Source organism: Mirounga leonina, unplaced genomic scaffold (genome assembly GCF_011800145.1).
Source record: "Mirounga leonina isolate KUSES-001 unplaced genomic scaffold, KU_Mleo_1.0 Mir_125, whole genome shotgun sequence".
Lineage (NCBI taxonomy): Eukaryota > Metazoa > Chordata > Mammalia > Carnivora > Phocidae > Mirounga > Mirounga leonina.
In genome coordinates, this window is record NW_023270305.1 from 63,620,597 (window position 1) to 63,638,870 (window position 18,274).

Genomic DNA, 18,274 nt, shown 5'->3' on the forward strand with positions numbered 1-18,274 from the left:
TAGACTCAGCTGCAGTGAAGACAGCTGGTCCAACTGTTAGAGAACTAGAAATGAGCAGGTCACAAAAACAGAAAGGGCTAAGGGGCCGAGCCCAGACAGGCCGAGCAGAATGGGACTGAGTTGATTCACTCAGAGGTCCCCAAGGCAGGATCCCAACACTGTCATGACTATGAGGACTGGGTCTCTCTCTACACCAGGCAGGAGAGGCCAAAGAGTTGGCCTTTGTGCTGAGCACAGAGGGAAGCTGGTAATGAGCTCTCAGGCAGAGCAGAATAAAGCATTTTGGAGGGTGACTAGCAACTGGCTAGCAAGGAGGTTCAAAGGAGATGCAGCAGGTACGGAGGTGGGGAGGAGGGGTTTTAGGAACACCTGAGCAAATCTGGGGACTTGAACATGGGGTGGAATGGGCCGGTACAAGCAGCTGGAAGAAAGGAGCAATATATTTACGGAATGCTGGGAGAGACACTCCTGAGGTTGACACTGAAATGATACAATGTTGATGAACTAAACCAAGAAGAGCCTGAAGTATGATTGCAGGTACCTGTTAAGGCAAAACTCAAAGCCTTAATAAAGGATTGACCAGACAATTGTGACAATCTGGGGAATCAGAAAGGTCATATCTAAGTCCACTGGGATTTTGTAACTTTTATAAAACATACTTTAATAGGTTTCAGTTTCCCTTATCAAATTTTCATAGCCTGAAAGTTTGATAGAAGTATGAATTTATTGACATCAATTTCCTTAAGCTATTATTCCAACACAGAGAAAGTACTGAAGAGCTGAAGACAATGATAATAAACCCACAAGATCTGAAGTTAAGTCTGCAAGACCCACCCCCTCTGAGAGAGAGAGAGAGAGAGAGAGAGAGAGAGAAAATATGAGTAAGTCTTCAAAAAGAATCTGGAGACTGCTTCCAATTATAGCAAGAAGTCATGACAGTTGGACAATTTAAGCATTTTATCCAGAAACATAGATCTATTTCATAGATACCAAATCGATTACCATATAATTGAGTTTGAAAATATACAAAATATCTGTTGTTCTTACATACTGAAATTAAAACCTAATTTTAAAAAGTGCACAGTAAAAACAGCGTAAGGAAACCTACAATATCCATGGTACATGTATTGTTCTCCATTTTACTGTCAACATTCAATTCTGTATTTGCCTTACTGGTTACAAATATATTTTAAATGTTTCAAGGCCATTCACAACACTGACTAGTTTACTAAGTCCGACAACACCCCAGCTTCCTGACGGCGGCCAGCACTGGACACTGGACGAGGGGTCTGGGTCCTGTAGCTCCGTGCAACAGTAGCAGCTTTGGAAAGAAGTCGCCAACCATCTATGTGTAAACTATCGACTCTTGTTCTTTTTAGAATTTCCCTGTGCAAAGAAAAATATCAACAATAAGAACACAAACATCTAGAAAAATAACTCCTAGTTTATAGCCCAAGGTGTCTGGAAGGCCATACTTCTCTTTGGAAAATTTTAGCTTCCAAGAGGGAGAACTGCTGATAACCTTGTGTCGCTAACTTTTAATCAAAAAGCAGTTTGTCAAATAATGCAATATATGTTAAGAAAAAAAAAAGAAGAAGAAGAAGGTAGCGGGAGGGGAAGAATGAAGCGGGGGAAATCGGAGGGGTGGACGAATCATGAGAGACAATGGACTCTGAAATACAAACTGAAGGTTCTAGAGGGGAGGGGGGTGGGAGGATGGGTTAGCCTGGTGGTGGGTATTGAGGAGGGCACATTCTGCATGGAGCACTGGGTGTTATGCACAAACAATGAATCATGGAACACTTCATCTAGAACTAATGATGTAATGTATGGGGATTAACATAAGAAAAATAAATAAATAAATAAATAAATAAATAAATAAACAAAAAGCAGTTTGTTACTTTTAACTCCCCCACTCTCTTATTTCCATGGACCCTATCCCCCTGAGGACTGAGGATCAGCAACAAAGGAAGAAAACAAAGCTATCCGGGATTTATCAAACCTCAAATACTCATTTTGTTCCAAAGACGGGAAGTTTATTGATTTCAGACACTGAATAAAAATTTTTAGCCTACACAGGTTTCTTGTTGCTTAACAAATACCTTCGAAAGAGGTCTTAATAGATACTAATTTTGAATATGTGCCAAGTAACACCCCAATGGCAGTGATCTGAAAAAGGAAGCTCAGATACTGGCTGAAAATGAGCTAAGGGCAGATGTCTTAACTCATTCCCAGTCCCCCCACATATGGAGATCTGGACTTTCCAGTTTTATGTAACTTCCCTTCTTTCTGGAGAAGTTCACTTTTTAAGAAAACATTGTAGGGCGCCTGGGTGGCTCAGTCGGTTAAGCGACTGCCTTCGGCTCAGGTCATGATCCCAGGGTCCTGGGATCGAGTCCCACATCCGGCTCCCTGCTCGGCAGGAAGCCTGCTTCTCCCTCTCCCACTCCCCCTGCTTGTGTTCCCTCTCTCGCTGTGTCTCTCTCTGTCAAATAAATAAATAAAATCTTAAAAAAAAAAAAAGAAAACATTGTAACTTGATTCCTATACTTAACTGTTAGGTATAAATACATTTTTGTCATGTGTGTGGTTAATGCTTGCAGAACACAAGCATTAATAACAAGATGATAGCCAACAAATGGTTCCAAGATGTTTACTTGGCATTCAACAGAGACCATGTCAACTCCACCATAAGATGATGCTCCAACAATCTAAATTACTAACAAACTGGACAGGGGAGGGCGCAAAATATAGGGATCATGGAATGATCATAAAAAGGTTAACAGAGGGGCGCCTGGGTGGCTCAGTCGTTAAGCATTTGCCTTCGGCTCAGGTCATGATCTCAGCGTCCTGGGATCGAGCTCTGCATCGGGCTCCCTGCTCAGTGGGAAGCCTGCTTCTCCCTCTCCCCCTGCTTATGTTCCCTCTCTTGCTGTGTCTCTCTCTGTCAAATAAATAAAATCTTAAAAAAAAAAAAAAAAAAAAGCCTTCTGCAGCTCTAGAATCAGAAAAGCTTCCCTAAAATCACTGCTACTTCTTTCCAAATGTCAGGCATTAAACCAGGCTTTTTCCTAATATTCAAACTAATGTACGTGCTTTCTACCATGACGAGGAACATAACCTGTGAACTAGCTGTTGTCCTGCTGGCACATCAAGAAAAAGGCCAAAGGAGTTCCAGGAGGCAAGATTCAAGAGGACCAACCCCCCTACTCATCACCTCCAAGCTCGTTTCCTGAAGCACAAGTAACTGAAGAACCATAATCAAAACCACACTGTCTGGCTACAATCATTACAAGATGCCCCAGGAAAGTATCACGATGCTCTCCTGCTCTCTCTCCAAAGTAGCCAGAGGCAGATCAATAACCTGAAACTACACGGGAAAACAGTATTACATAATGCGGGTTCGAATGCACTCACGTGACAGATTCCAAGGAGACACCAACTGAGCAGAATGCTGCCCTTACCACCACTAGCTGATGCTAAAATCAAGCCATAGTGTGTTCATCTCTATTTCCTCTCCAGTGCCAGCACATAGAAGGAACTCAATACATGGCTGCTAGGTCAATGACAGGCAACAGCAGATTTCCAAGAGCATAGGTTAGAGACGGTAAATCCCCACTGGCGGTGGTACATACTGTCTGAGTTACAAAATGTGCAAAGCATCTGAGATGATGCATGAAACCAAGTTCCTGGCTTCCTGAAGCCTACCTTTCCCGGTGAAAGAGCATATCTATTATGTTACAACAACAGACATGGGATATGCAGATATGCACTTCCACATACAGGTACTGCCAATATCTACTGACCCCAGCCTAGACAAGCAGTGGCTTTATGGGAAATGAAATCAAAAGAAATTTCTGGAAAAGGACAAGATGTTCCTAGGTTATATGGATGTGTATGAAAATAAATCTGCTAAAGAAGGTGATTCTTCAACAGCACCATTTTAGACTCCTATATATAAAAAAAAGTATAGCCATCACAACCTCCCTAAAAGTCCCCCTAAATGACAAAACAGTAGCAGAAATGCCAAAAGTGCCAAAAATCAAAGGACATAGTATTAAGCCTTAAAGGTCAGACCTTCTCTCAACTTACAACTCAAAGAAACTGAATATTACTTTTGGATAACAGGACAAATGATATGAAGAAAACTCATTTAAAAACACTTTAAATCTCTTAGCCTTTGCTCCCGAAATGCACAACAATGAAATACCTTATATTAAATACATTACATATTAAATATTATATTGCAGAGAGACTCCCTCCTTCTCCTCCCCTACCTTACTGGACATCTTCAGTGTGTCAATCTCTTCTCTCTGTTTAGATAATGTCTCGTTCATGCTGCATAGGTGGTCACTCATCATACTTAACTGATCCTCATAACTCCTCTTGGTAGTTGTCAGCTCATCCTAAATGGCAAAGGAACAGAGGGAAAAAAAGAAAAATCAAAACCCCACTAGTCACACCACTCCAAAGCTTTTTTAATTTATAGAAGGAATTTGAGAAAAGCAACCTATCAAGATGGCCTATCTGATCAATTAACATGAAGGACAAGCCACAGGCCTAATAAGAGCACAAAATTAAAACAAATGGGGGGGAAGGTTTTCTTTTCAGCCTGCAAAATATGTTCTGAATCTCTTTGCAAAAAGACTGTCCTACATCAGATATAAAACTGTCACAAAAAAAAACAAAAGGGCTACATTATCTTTCCAAATCCCTTCGGGTTTTCCAGAGCCTTTGGTGAGGTGGGCAAGTCTGTCTCTGGCACATTCCCACCAGCCCAGTACCTACTGGCTCAAGGCCCTCAGCCCTCAGGGCAGGACCATCCCTGGAAAAAGCACCTTTGTCTGGCTTCCCATCTCTCTGCTCTCTCCAGCCCCTTAAAATCTAATCCTGTGCTCCTAGCTAATCTGATAAACTAATCTGAAACTAGGGAGGAAGCAGGTGTTACTGTGCTAATCTATTTTTTCTCCACCTGTATCATGTTTATATTTAATAGAGGCTTTCTGGAAACAAGGCTTCAAAACAAAGCAGTGAGTAAGGAAGATTATTTTGCTGCCCTAGCTTTCAGTTTAGGCCAGTTTTATGAAACAGTAAAGAGAAGGAACAGAGTCATGTGAACAGAACAAGTGTCCAGCCCACCATGACAGGGATTAGCGTAAGTATCATTTAAGGAAATGCTGACTACAAAGCTCTTGAAAGTAAAATCAAGTCAGAGAAACAAGCCATATACAACTTTTTGCCTGACATAAGTAAGATATTACTTTAAAATGAGTTAGAAATAAACTGGTTGGAAAAATGTATGTCTAGAGGGCGAACACCACTACTTTGGAAAGGAAATGCGGACCCTGCCGCCCCAGAACTTCCAGAGAAAACCATATGAACCCCGAGCAGGGAGCACTTCTGAACCCACCTGAAGTCTGCTGATGCTCTGACCCGCTACTTTCATCTCTTCTGTCAGTGCCTCTTTAGACTTTTCAGCCAAGGCCAGTCTCTTCGAGAGCGCTCGGCACTGTTAAATCAGAAAACATCCCATGACCTCAGAGGGCATTTCCCCAAACCAAATTCACTTCAGGCCTGTACCACACACTGGAGTACACATAAGATGTGGTCCCCCTCACACCACTTTAATAAGGAAAAAAATCTACCAACCCAAGCTCGTCAAGGTTTCTCCTAGCTCTAGCCTGATGACCAGTAGTTACAAACAACTTAAGAAGTTTTTCTGCTGTTTTTTTTTTTAAGATTTAATTTTTAAGTAATCTCTACATCCAACGTGGGGCTTGAACTCACAACCCCAAGATCAAGAGTGGCACATAATACTGACTGAGCCAGCCAGCCACGCCCCTTAAGAAGTTTTTATACATTTACCCAGGATTCATTTATACTCACACTGGATGAGAACAGAAGTGGTTATTTCAAAAGTTATCAATGGCATCTGACCATGCAAGATGAATCCTAAGGCACTTTTCTTGTGTTTTAAGTCCTCTATTAGAGACCACGTTACAGAATAAAAGCTTTACAGCCCCAGGCTACAGATTAGGCTCGCTCTACGGGGAGGACGAAGTGAGTGCAGGAATGCAAAGATCCCAGTGCTTTCTTTGGGGTTCTACCAAAGCTAGGCTACCCAGAGACAGAGCTGATCAAGAAGAAAGAAAAATTCTGTTTCTCACTATTCAAAGACGGTGTGCCATTAAAAGGCTTGCTACACTTTCTGATAAGGCCAGGCGACTTTGACAAGGAGGATCTGTCGAGACACATCTGAATCTGTGTCGACATCAGACACTCAGACTAACCATTCCAGTAAAGTCATATGGAGGGGGTCACCACTTCCTGTTTATAAACAAGGAAAAACTAGGACAATGTAGAAATTCTTGTAGCACATTGTGCTGAAGACATTTACCAAGACAAGCAAATCTCTTGGAAATAAAAGAGCCTCAGATATTCCCCAGCTACTCATTTCATTCCTCACAAGAGAATTTCAGGAGAGTTCTGCCAGTCAAATCAACCACCATCTATTAACCAAACATCTACTATGTGCTCAGCACCACACCTGAAACAGAGGGAGAGAGTTTTGCAAGGTATGGGTCTTCAGGGCGATGGCAATCAAGCCTGAGACGATACCTCAGAAGGCAGTTAGGGACCCAGACAGGGACAGGACTCCCAGGCTCAGAAGCTCAGCCCTGAGGTCACACTGGAGGAGTTTCCACAGTGCAACCAGCTGTTACCAAAGAGGGAGGTAATGGCAGCTGGTGATCAACACGGAGCTAAAGACATCATTTATTTCAGCAGGGAAGAAGCAGCAAAGCCCCTCTCCACTTTGAGCAACCGGCCTCCCATCAACCTCTCCAAGTCCGCAGTACAGGAGAAAAATCACGCAGTCCCAATAAAGGGTGCTGTCTTTTCTTTCTCAAGGTCTTTAACAACTTAAAGCATCGTAATTCTCCGTCTGCCATCTGTAACTGACCTTTGAAAGTTTTAAATCAGATACCTTACAGGTATTCTTATATGTTGAGCGACAGCCATTCTATCTTATCATTTGTCTTGTACTCTGATTTCTGTACTTTCTTCCTTCATTTTCTCCCTTGTAATTAATGAACTGTGTATTATTTTATTGAGTATCTTGCATAGTGTTTTTCTAATTCTCCTAAGAAAATGAATTATTTGGTTAGGGAAAAAGAAAATGTAACAAAAACTAAGATTATATAACAAAGGCTTAAAACATTTAACATTTTTCATTTCATCATTTATAGGGCCTCATTTCTACAACTTGTCACTTAGAAATTAAAGAGTATTAAAAAAAGAAGAAGAAGAACCAGGCATATTTTGCTTTTTAATTTCTTTGCATGAAAATTCCTTGACTTGTGAATGTTTACCTGCCTGTAATTCTCTAAAACAAGTAATCACTCGAACATCTGTGATGTGACCATAGGAAAGGCGACCTAGAAGTCTCTCAACTATCTTTCGGTAACCTGGAAATGACAAATCAGTCCTATATTTATTGAAATGAAGATTTTTGATTGGATATAGGCCAATCAATATGAACTCCAACCAAATTCACATGGATGCACAGACACAGACATCTGTCTTCCAGTGAACAGCAGGGGACCTGGATGGTGACCTAATTCCTGCCCGGATTGGGAAAAGCCACCAAATCGAATTCCCTCTCCACTCACCTCAGCATAAAAGTGCACTGACTTACTGTCAGCCAGCTGTAGTTGAGAAGTCAGCTCCACTATCCTGGCCATGTAGTGATTTTTAATTAAGTCTTCACGAGATTCCACATCTGGAAGCTAAACAGAGCACACAGAACTAAGCAAATAAATGCCAGTGAAATGAAGCAGTTCTAGAAAAGATGACCATCACTCTAGAAGAAGAAGGAAAAAAGACAACATTTTGTACATTTTCATGTGAAATCTGATGGGGAATCATAGCTTCCCTACCCCTCGAAGAAACTTCAGACAAACCAGGTAAATGCATGTACAGTCCACATTTCTCTTATTCAGCATCCTGCCTATGTCAGAACAAGGTTGTAGCTTCAAAAGAACAGAGCAGAAGTGAAGTGCTGGGAGGCCCACGACCTTTGGGGCCATGTCCCTCCATCCGCTTTGACAAGCCACAAACCTGGCCTTCAAAATCCCCACCCGTCAGACACCTGCATCCCCCTCTCAGCTGGAGAAGGCACAGGACGGGGAGCATTGACTAGAACCCCTAAAAGCCAAACATTCCTTTTTTTCCCCCAAATTATCTTAAGACGGTTCTAATACTCTTAAACACACTAACCAATTACACTATTTCTATAATGAACAGTTTACAGCCCTTGTCCCAGACCAATGTTTCTTCTAGTTACTCTAGCAATGGTATGCTATAGAGTTTAATTTAAAAACATACACATAACGAACTGAGTGTTGTTGGAGTGGGGGTTGGGGTGGGAGGGATAGGGTGACTGGGTGATAGACACTGGGGAGGGTATGTGCTCTGGTAAGCGCTGTGAATTGTGCAAGACTGTTGAATCTCAGATCTGTACCTCTGAAACAAATAATGCAATATATGTTAAGAAAAAAAAAAAAGAAGAAGAAGAAGAAGAAGCTAGCGGGAGGGGAAGAATGAAGCGGGGGAAATCGGAGGGGTAGACGAACCATGAGAGACGATGGACTCTGAAAAACAAACTGAGGGTTCTAGAGGGGACGGGGGTGGGAGGATGGGTTAGCCTGGTGATGGGTATTGAGGAGGGCACGTTCTGCATGGAGCACTGGGTGTTATGCACAAACAATGAATCATGGAACACTTCATCTAGAACTAATGATGTAATGTATGGGGATTAACTTAAGAATAAAAAAAATAAATAAATAAAAATAAAAATAAAAACATACACAGAAGTTCAAGATTACCCAAAGTAAAAGGCCAATAAGGAAATCAAAGAGTTTACCAACCTACTGGAACTGTGTTTACCAGCTTGTCACACTGAGTAGAAAGCTGAAGAACTTCAATGTTCCTTGAGTGGTTATTTATAAAGTTACATTTTATAATACTTCCAAACTCAAAAGCCAAATCTGACCTGGGTTCCCTCTCACTTGAGGGGTGGGAAGAACTCACAAGCACACTGTTGGTCAAGGCCCTGAGAAGCCCTGTTCCCCAGCCTGCCCACTGGGAGGGCTGATGCCTCCAGCCTCACGCAGGATGCCAGCCAAGCTGCTGGCCAGGCTCCCACCACACCTTGTCAAACTGCCAAGCCAAGTCATTCAACGAGGCGATTACAAAAACAGGCTATAATTTGTTGGTGACAGTTAAAGTAGAACCAGAAAGAAAAGCAACATGGATCCACGGATGGAGGAGAAAAACACTGGCTCCACATTTGCTAGAAACGTCAGAAAACAATTTGACAAGACTGACTTCTGCAGGACTTTGTGAATAAACACACAGCCAAATACTTACAAACAAACGTGACGCCAAGCACACATTACCTCATTGTCAGATGTCCTGGTTAAAATCCCAATCTAGAACATAAGAGGAAAAAAAGCTTTAGAACAGACTGTTTTCACTTCCAACACAATAGCTGCAACACTTGTAATACTTTCTCTTCTCAGTTCACACTGTGTTTAAGTGCATGAGTGCAGACCTAGAAGATCACCTGTCTGGTCTTCTACCTACCAGGAAGCTGTACCTACAGAGAGCTAACTGCGTTCCCTACTTCCATCATGAGGCAGTAATGGATAACGATCACTATTTCCTATCAAAATGCTGTAGTTCTTTTCACTGAAATCCAAAAACTGCCTGGGAAGAGAAAGAGGAAGAACAGCTTTGACTCATCTCGTCATTTCTATGCCTATTTCCAAAGCAGTAGACAAGGAGGGGTAAAGACAGTTTTATGGTGACCATAACAACTGAACATTCCAAACAGAAAACACAAATAACACTCTATTGAAAGTTCAAAAGGAGAAAGAAGAAATATATGTTTTGATACAATGTTATGACATTAGTAAGTATTCACACTTCAGATTTAAATTAATGAAAAAGAAAATGTACTGCCAAGTTGTTTAAAGCTTGCTTTTGTGGATTAAGATTTCAAAAACAGAGAGTCATGAATAATGATTTCAGGTTACTGTCCAAGGTGGAAAGGCATGTGCTTGGGCATAATAACTGAAGGAAACGTAGAAATTCAGCTTCAGTGGATTCTGATACTCTCACAGATAACACCCAATAAACAGTTTTCACAGATTCTAAATCATCTCCTCAAGAGTATTACTCTTAACAGTGAACCGTATATCAACTGAGTGTATGCTAATGAATGTCATGCCCACCTAGCTGTAAAAAGGATCATTTATAAGACTTTTTTTTTAAAGAACCATAATTTTCTACTCACTGAAGCAGAAGTAGCAATTAGTCTTTCTCTTTTAGTTAAAAACTGTCTGTGGTAACACGCCAACCATTTAATTTTATATATTTAAATACGACTAGACTACATTTGGCAAAAGAAACTCTGAGTGTGCATCTATATTCTGCCTCCCCACCCTTATCCTCTGACTCCCAGGTTACAATCTGAGAATGTGTTACAGCACACAGACCCACAAAGAAAAGGTATTATATAAATGGAAGGAAAACTTAATGTACATAATTTCAACATTTTCTCATATGATGCTAATGGGAGTGTAAACTGATACAGCCTTTTTAGAAAACAATTTGGCATTAAAAGGTCAAGAAACTCTAAAACATTCATGCCTTTTGACCTAGTAAACTCTAACCCTGAGATTTACATCCCAAAGACATCATCTAAGATGCAGAAAAAAACCTTATGCATAAAAGGAGAAAAATTATAACCAATGTCCACTTATAGGCAAACTAAGGTATATTTTATGTAGAATACTATGCAATCAACAACTAAGTTTATACAGATTTCTGATAATATGATAAATGTTTGTGTATTCACATTACCCTAAAAGGTTTGAAAATTTTATATAGCACAATATCAACCATGTGTGAAATTCTGCAGGAAAATGTTAACGGTAGTTGCTTGGGTATTCAGGAGCATGTCAACTTTTTTCTTCTCTTACACTTCTGTAGTTTTTAATTATCTACAGTGTACATGTACTCTCTCTATACATAAAACATTTAAAATTCTACGAGTGCTTTTTAATTCCAGCAAGAACCAGAAATTTGTATTATTCTGTGCTTTTCCTTTCCTGAGGTTACTGCCATCTTTTATTACGATAAATCAGCAGGTGGCTAAAAGATCAAATTACACTATTAGGTATTTTAATGACAAATACTATGCATTCAACTATTGAAGTGCCATAGGGTTAGAAATAGTATTTCTATATGATGTAACTTTTTCAGTCCCAAGGTGCTTGAACCAAACTAATTTTCTGAGGGCTTGTAAGATGAGCTCCGTTAGTCAGTTAATTTTAAAATGGGCACAGACTTGCTCCAGACACCCGAAAGGAAGGACACACAGAGCTGCGTACTTAGTTCAATAAGTTCACTAAGGGCAGATGGGGACAGGAGGATAAAAGAAAGCCTGAAAAGGAGAAACATCAAGGAAGGCAGAAAACACCATCACTTTTTTATCTCAATGGTCTCCAGGCTGTTTTTGGCAGGAATCCTCCACGTACAGGATGGAAGAAGAGTTACATGGTGAGACCCTTCTCCTGGCCTGAAATACTCTTCTGCTACCTTGGACTCCTGTTCACTTTTGAAACCCATTCATGTTACCTCTTCTGTGCCATCCTCCCTGTGCCCTCCAGCGGCCTCCTCTGTGACTCCACAGCACTCCACAGATGTCTACCCATGCCTGTGCTCCCTTAGATTGAAAGCAACAAAGACCTACTGTGAAAAAGGAAAGGAGGCCAATCATGTCTTGGTTCTCTAATCCTGACCATCATAGACAACACCCAAAACTGGGGTTCACGGAAACTGTGGCACCTCAGCTGTACCTGAAATCACGGGTAGAATTCTGAATTCAAGAAAGTCAAGGAGAAGGAAAGAGGAGTTGGAAGGCAAAAGCTTGTGAGTATACAGGTGATAGGGGTTATGGATGAACAGATATCAAAAGAAACAGCTTGAACGAAGACAGGGAAGCAAAAATGCAAAGAATGTTATCAGCGAAGAGCTCAGTTTGGCTTTGTACAAAGAGACGTAGAAGACAGGGCAAGAAAGGTAGTCTGGAAAAGGTATCCACAGACCGAGAATGCCAAACAAGTGAGTGGATTATATTCTATAGATAATAGGGAGCCACCAGAAGTCTAAAAACAAGAGTACATAATCAGTAATATACTCTAGGAAAATTACTTTGATAGCACCTTATGAGCTGGGTGGGAGGAAAGAGACCCTTAAGAGATGTGAACAGAAGAAATCAAGGCCAGGTACACACATGCTAATTGGACAGACTACTGAAAGTAGTGACTTCCAAACTTACCAAACACAAATCACATCATCATCACTCATGGCCCAACAGTGCTCAGCACTAAAGGTTTCCCATGTCCCTGGAAATCCTTCTCACTTACATACCTAATAACCATGCTTGCCATTGAAGATGTTCAAATAAAGACAGGCCTGAACTTTCAGCAAGTGACATTAATGACTCAAATACACCAATGTTGCCAACTCCCAGCACTTCAAGGAAGGCAAGCAGTAAACAAATGACTTTATGTCAGCTGATCTGTTTTCTGACACCAATCATCAGAGCACAAGGCCACAGTTAAGAGGGGAGGGGAGTATGGCCCCAGATACCTTGGATTCCATCCTAGTTCCATCACTTACCAAGGGTGTGACTTCAGCTGAGTTATTTCACCTCTCTGTCCCCCAGTCTCATCTACAAAATAAAGATGACAGTACCTACAATATTGTAGGACCTGTGAGAGAACTGCCTCAGTTAACGTGCCCAAGGTCCGCAGTGCCAGCGCCAGAGCACGATCCCTACATCACTGTTGTATGAGCACTCTTCCTGGCTGGTCTGGTCCAAGTTACTCCCTGGCCACCCAAGCAACTTCACTGCTAGCGCAAGTGAAAGCCGAGGGAAGAACAGATACAGGGAAGCAGAAAGAGAGGGGGTTGAAAGAAGAAATCCGACCAGAGGGAGAAAGGTCTGACCAGATCAATGAGACAGACTCTGAGGGGAAACCCAAAGACACCTGAACAGATGTCAACATCCTGCTATGTGTGTTGAATGTGCCCCTAGGCAGTCAGTCCGCTTCCCCTAGCCAGAGGCAACGTGCAGGACTCGTGTCTGGGACTCAGACCTGGGACCAGGGAGTCACTATAGGATCATCCTGTGAGCATGGTGCCCACACAAGTCAAAACCCTGGGAAGTTCAGTTTATGTTTTCTTGCTTTTCTAAAAATTTTAATTCTTTTTTTCTCCCCATATTTTATTAAGAAAAGTTCCAAACATACAGAAAGTTGGGGGGGAAAAAGTTTAAGAAACATCTGTATATTGGGGCGCCTGGGTGGCTCAGTCAGTTAAGCATCTGCCTTCGGCTTAGGTCATGATCCCAGGATCCTGGGATCGAGCCCCGCATCAGGTTCCCTACTCAGCAGGGAGCCTGCTTCTCCCTCTCCTACTCCCCCTGCTTGTGCTCTCTCTCCCTGTCAAATAAATAAAAAATAAAATCTTTTAAAAAAAAGAACAGAAGAAATATAAGGTTGTAAGATAACCTGATGGGTTTCTGTATTATATATATGTTGTGAAACTTTATACTGTTTAGGAATCATGTAATTAGTTTAAAAGGGTATACGTGGCCATTTCTATGAAAAGGTAGACATTCAAGCCTTTGTTCAGAAACATAACCCATATTACAAATGTTTCTATGGGATGAACCATGAGAGACTATGGACTCTTGAGAAACAAACTGAGGGTTCTAGAGGGGAGGGGGGTGGGGGGATGGGTTAGCCTGGTGATGGGTATTAAGGAGGGCACGTATCAAATGGAACACTGGGTGTTATACGCAAACAATGAATCATGGAACACTACATCAAAAACTAATGATGTAATGTATGGTAATTAACATAACAATAAAATAAAATTTAAAAAACAAAAACAACAACAACAAAAAACAAATGTTTCTATGGAAAAACAAAATCACCTTAAATTTGACTTAGTAGACCTTTTCCAGGAATACAGTCCTCACCATGGGGAAGTCTCATGCAAAATCAAAGGAAATATAATGGAATAGCTTTTTGAAGGAGGCATCCTGCTTACCACTTGCTTTTTCTGGTATGTGTGGATTATACCTGTTTTACACTGACTGACCTGTTAGTTAGTTAGTTAGTTAGTTAGTTAGTTACTTACTTACTTACTTACTTACTTACTTACTTACTTACTTACTTACTTATTTATTTATTTATTTATTTATTTATTTATTTATTTATTTATTTATTTATGAGGCAGGGCTGGTAAGGGACAGAGGGAAAGGGAGAGAGAGAATCATAAGCAGGCTCCATGCCCAGTGCAGAGCCCAACGCAGGGCTTGATCTCACATCCCTGAGATCATGACCTGAGTCGAAATCAAGAGTCAGACGTTTAACTGACTAAGCCACCAGATGCCCACACTGACATGTAATTTCGATGGTTCACACCAAACACTAGGTTAAGTCCTTACCAACTGGCATTACAAAAGAAGACACTTACCAGACTGGTGCTGTGAGCAGGCTCCAGCACAGCCTTGGCTGAGGCTTCTTCCCGGCCCGCCGCATTCACGCCGGTGGCATTTTCCTGGGCCAGCCCGAGCGCCTGTCCACTGCTCGTACTCCTCAGCTTATCTGCAATTCGCTGGTTTTCTTTCTCCAGCTTGATTTTGGCTAACTGTGCTTCCAACATCCAATGTTCTTTTTCCTGCTCCAGTTTAGAGATCTTTTCCAAACTCTGCTGAACCTTGAAAAGCAATAGAGTTCTGCACCTTAGAGGATGATGCAGATAAAACTTAGTGGCTCAAGAAAGGCTTCACAGAACATCAACCCCAACTACCTCCCAGAAGTAAAAACAAAAAAGCCTGATTGTTAAACACGGAAAAGGAAATACTGAACAAGATACAAAAAGCACAAACAGAAACTGAGAGAGTGGAGAGTAAAATTAAGAATCTCTATTCATCAAAAGGTATCATTAAGAGAGTGTAAAGGAAAGCCACAAAATGGAAGGCATCTGCAAAGCATGTATCCAACAGAGGACGATTATCTAGAATATATAAAGAACTTCTACAAATTGTAAGAAAAAGATGGGACAACCCAGTAGAAAAATAGAAAAAAAAAAAAAAGAAGACCTGAACAGACACTGAACAAGACTAAAAACATAAAAAAAGAAGGTATTCAATGTCACTATCAAGAAAAAGCAATTTAAAACCGCCCGCATGATTACAACTAAAAAGATAGAAAATACAAAGGTGGGCATGTTTGTGGAGCATTTGGAACTACCATCTAGTGCTGGGAGGACTGGAATTTGGGACAAACACTTTAAAAAACCGTTTGGCTGGATCTTTAAAGCTGATGACATCCTATCCTATGCCCCAGCAATTCTACTTCCAGGTGTATCCCCGACAGAACAGTGTGCATATTTACCAGAGACATGTGTAAGGATGCTCACAGGAGCACCAGGATAGCCAAACACCTGAAACTACCCAAACACTCCTTAGGCCGTAAAAAAGAATACTGCCTACTCACACAATAGAATACTCAACAACAATGAAAATGGACAGATCACAATTACATATAACACGGATGAGTATTACAAATACGTTGGACAAAAGAAGCCAGACCTGAAAGAATATATGTTATATAACCTCATTTAATTGAAAAGTCCATTTACTGAATTTTTACACTAATCTTAGAGTGCAGGATGATGGATCTCTTTGGAGGTAAGGAGAATAATAACTGGAAAGGGGCACAAGGAAGGCTTCTGGCAATTTTTTTTAAAGGTATACTTTACATAAAGAAATGTTCTTTTTAAAAAAATTTATCTAAGGTGCTAGTTACATCAGTATGTTTACTTGTGAAAATTCACTGGGCTATATATATAGTTGACCCTTGAACAACCCAGGTTTGAACTACGTGGATCCACTTATACAAGGATTTGTTTCAATACATACAGTACAGTACTATTAACGTATTTTCTCTTCCTTATGATTTTGTTAATAACATCTTTTCCCTAGCTTACTTTATTGTAAGAATGTGGTATATAATACACATAATATACAAAATATTTATTAATCAGCTATTTATGCCCTTAGTAGGGCTTCCAGTCAACAGTAGTTAAGTTTTTGGGGAGTCAAGAGTTCTATACAGATTATTGAGTGCACTGGGGGGGGTGTCAATGCCCCTAACCCCCATATTGTTCAAGGGTCAACTATACATTAAGTATTTGTATACTTTTTTTTAAGTATGTTATATTCCATTCAATAAGAAGTTTAAAAAACTAATTCTCAGGACAAATAAAAGTTTGAGAATTACATGAAAATAAAAGCAAGCTTGCAGTGAGTTCCAAATGTTTTACCAACTATCATGGCTGAGCAATTACCAAGCAGCAGACACTGTTCATGGTACTTTCCTGACATTAACCCACTGAAGCCTCCCAGTCCTTCAATTCTCATTTCTCAAAGAACCGAACTAAAGCTCCCAGCAGCTGAACCACCTGCTAAGCTAGCAAATGGCAAAGCAAGGATCGGGACCCCATCTGTCTGGCTCACAACTCTGATTCTTTTCACTGTATCACACTGCCTCCCCTTGGCTCAATTAATCCTTCCACGACCCTGAAAGGCAGATATTATCCTCAGTGCAGAGAGGCAGGAAGTGACGCCCAGTGCTTATCAGACTAGCCTGCAGCTGGTCAACGGCAGAGTGGGAAAAGCAACAGCTCTGAAGCCAGACAGCTCTCCCCACTTACTAGCTACGTTGGGTAAAAGCTGCTTACTTTCTTGGAGCCTTACTTTTCTTGATAAAATAAGAAGAAAATGGAAAATCAATTTTTAAAGTGTTCTCCATCTTATTGTTTATCCCAGGAATTTTGTTTTTCAGGAATTACTCTCTGAATTAAGTTTTCAGTTCCAACATCCTAGCATATTAATGTCAAAAAGATAAGTGATATGTGCCAGTATGGACAAAATAAAGTCTCAGGTGAATTTATTTGCACTGTCTTTTAAGATAAATACTTCCAAAACTTAAAGCAAGCCTGCTGTTGAAGGGAGTAAGTCTCTGACAAAAGCTAAACCAGTGTCAGTGGGCACCAACTTCTGGAAAAGTTAGTCCCTCCCACCTCCACCTAGCCCCCAAGTTCAACTGCCCAACTAACTGAACATTGGAAATTTCCCTTCCTGATCATTTAAGAAATAAAAATAACGGAGTCTCTAGCTCCTCCCCCTTTTTTGCCTTATTATTCCCGACATCTAAATCTAGTGCCTAGAGAAAAAAAGAATCACCGTGTCCCAAGTGTGTTGATATTACTTTAGTGGCAGTTATACCACCAACTGAATCAAGATGACTTATTTAGAGTATCAACAAACATTCTTCAGTGAATTATGCTTATGGTGCTTTTTAGCATGTGTTAAACCACTAATTTTACATGTTTACTTATATAACCTTTTAAATTGTTCTGTGTTAAAAGCCTTTTCCAGGGGATTTAACATTTATGCTCTTTTAACAAGTAGCATGATTTGCCAGGCACCATACCTGTTGGGCAAGGCCTTCTCGACTTTCCGTAGAGCTAAGAAGGACCCGGCGGTTTGCCAGTGCTTCTTCGTAAGGCACAGACTCCACAAGGGGCTATGGAAAAAGCATCATAAGAATTCAAGAAAAAGTTCATATCATTCCCTGATCCTACCTACACAAATAAGAATCCTAAGTGGGGTTCAATAATAAATTCAGATACACACCAACATACACTACTTCATTTACTAATGTGACAAGGAATTTTTTTTTTTTAGATTTTATTTATTTGACAGAGAGAGCACAAGCAGAGGGAGACAGAGGGAGAAGCAGGCTCCCTGCTGAACAAGGAGCCCGATGTGGGACTCGATCCCAGGATCCTGGGATCATGACCCGGGCCGAAGGCAGCCACTTAACTGACTGAGCCCCCCCAGGTATCCCAGACAAGGAACTTTTTTTTTTTTTTTTAAAGATTTTACTTATTTGACAGAGAGAGACACAGTGAGAGAGGGAACACAAGTAAGGGGAGTGGGAGAGGGAGAAGCAGGCTCCCTGCTGAGCAGGGAGCCCGATGTGGGGCTCGATCCCAGGACTCTGGGATCATGACCTGAGCCGAAGGCAGACGCTTAACAACTGAGCCACCCAGGCGCCCCGAC

At 41.0% G+C, this 18,274-nt stretch overlaps 1 protein-coding gene across 5 annotated transcripts in view; it reads right to left on the reverse strand.

The window, feature by feature from the left end:
- Positions 1-640: 640 nt before the first annotated feature.
- Positions 641-18,274, reverse strand: part of PPP1R21 (protein phosphatase 1 regulatory subunit 21) — an 81,132-nt gene continuing 63,498 nt past the window's right edge. For all 5 annotated transcript variants that reach the window (XM_035001606.1, XM_035001607.1, XM_035001608.1 and 2 more), the window contains 7 exons: positions 17,643-17,735; positions 14,617-14,859; positions 9,459-9,491; positions 7,671-7,787; positions 5,411-5,509; positions 4,278-4,406; positions 641-1,386 (listed from right to left, as the gene is read on the reverse strand). In XM_035001606.1, the coding sequence (XP_034857497.1) occupies positions 1,357-1,386; positions 4,278-4,406; positions 5,411-5,509; positions 7,671-7,787; positions 9,459-9,491; positions 14,617-14,859; positions 17,643-17,735 (744 nt within the window). In that variant the 3' untranslated portion in view covers positions 641-1,356. The remainder of the gene's footprint in view (positions 1,387-4,277; positions 4,407-5,410; positions 5,510-7,670; positions 7,788-9,458; positions 9,492-14,616; positions 14,860-17,642; positions 17,736-18,274) is intronic.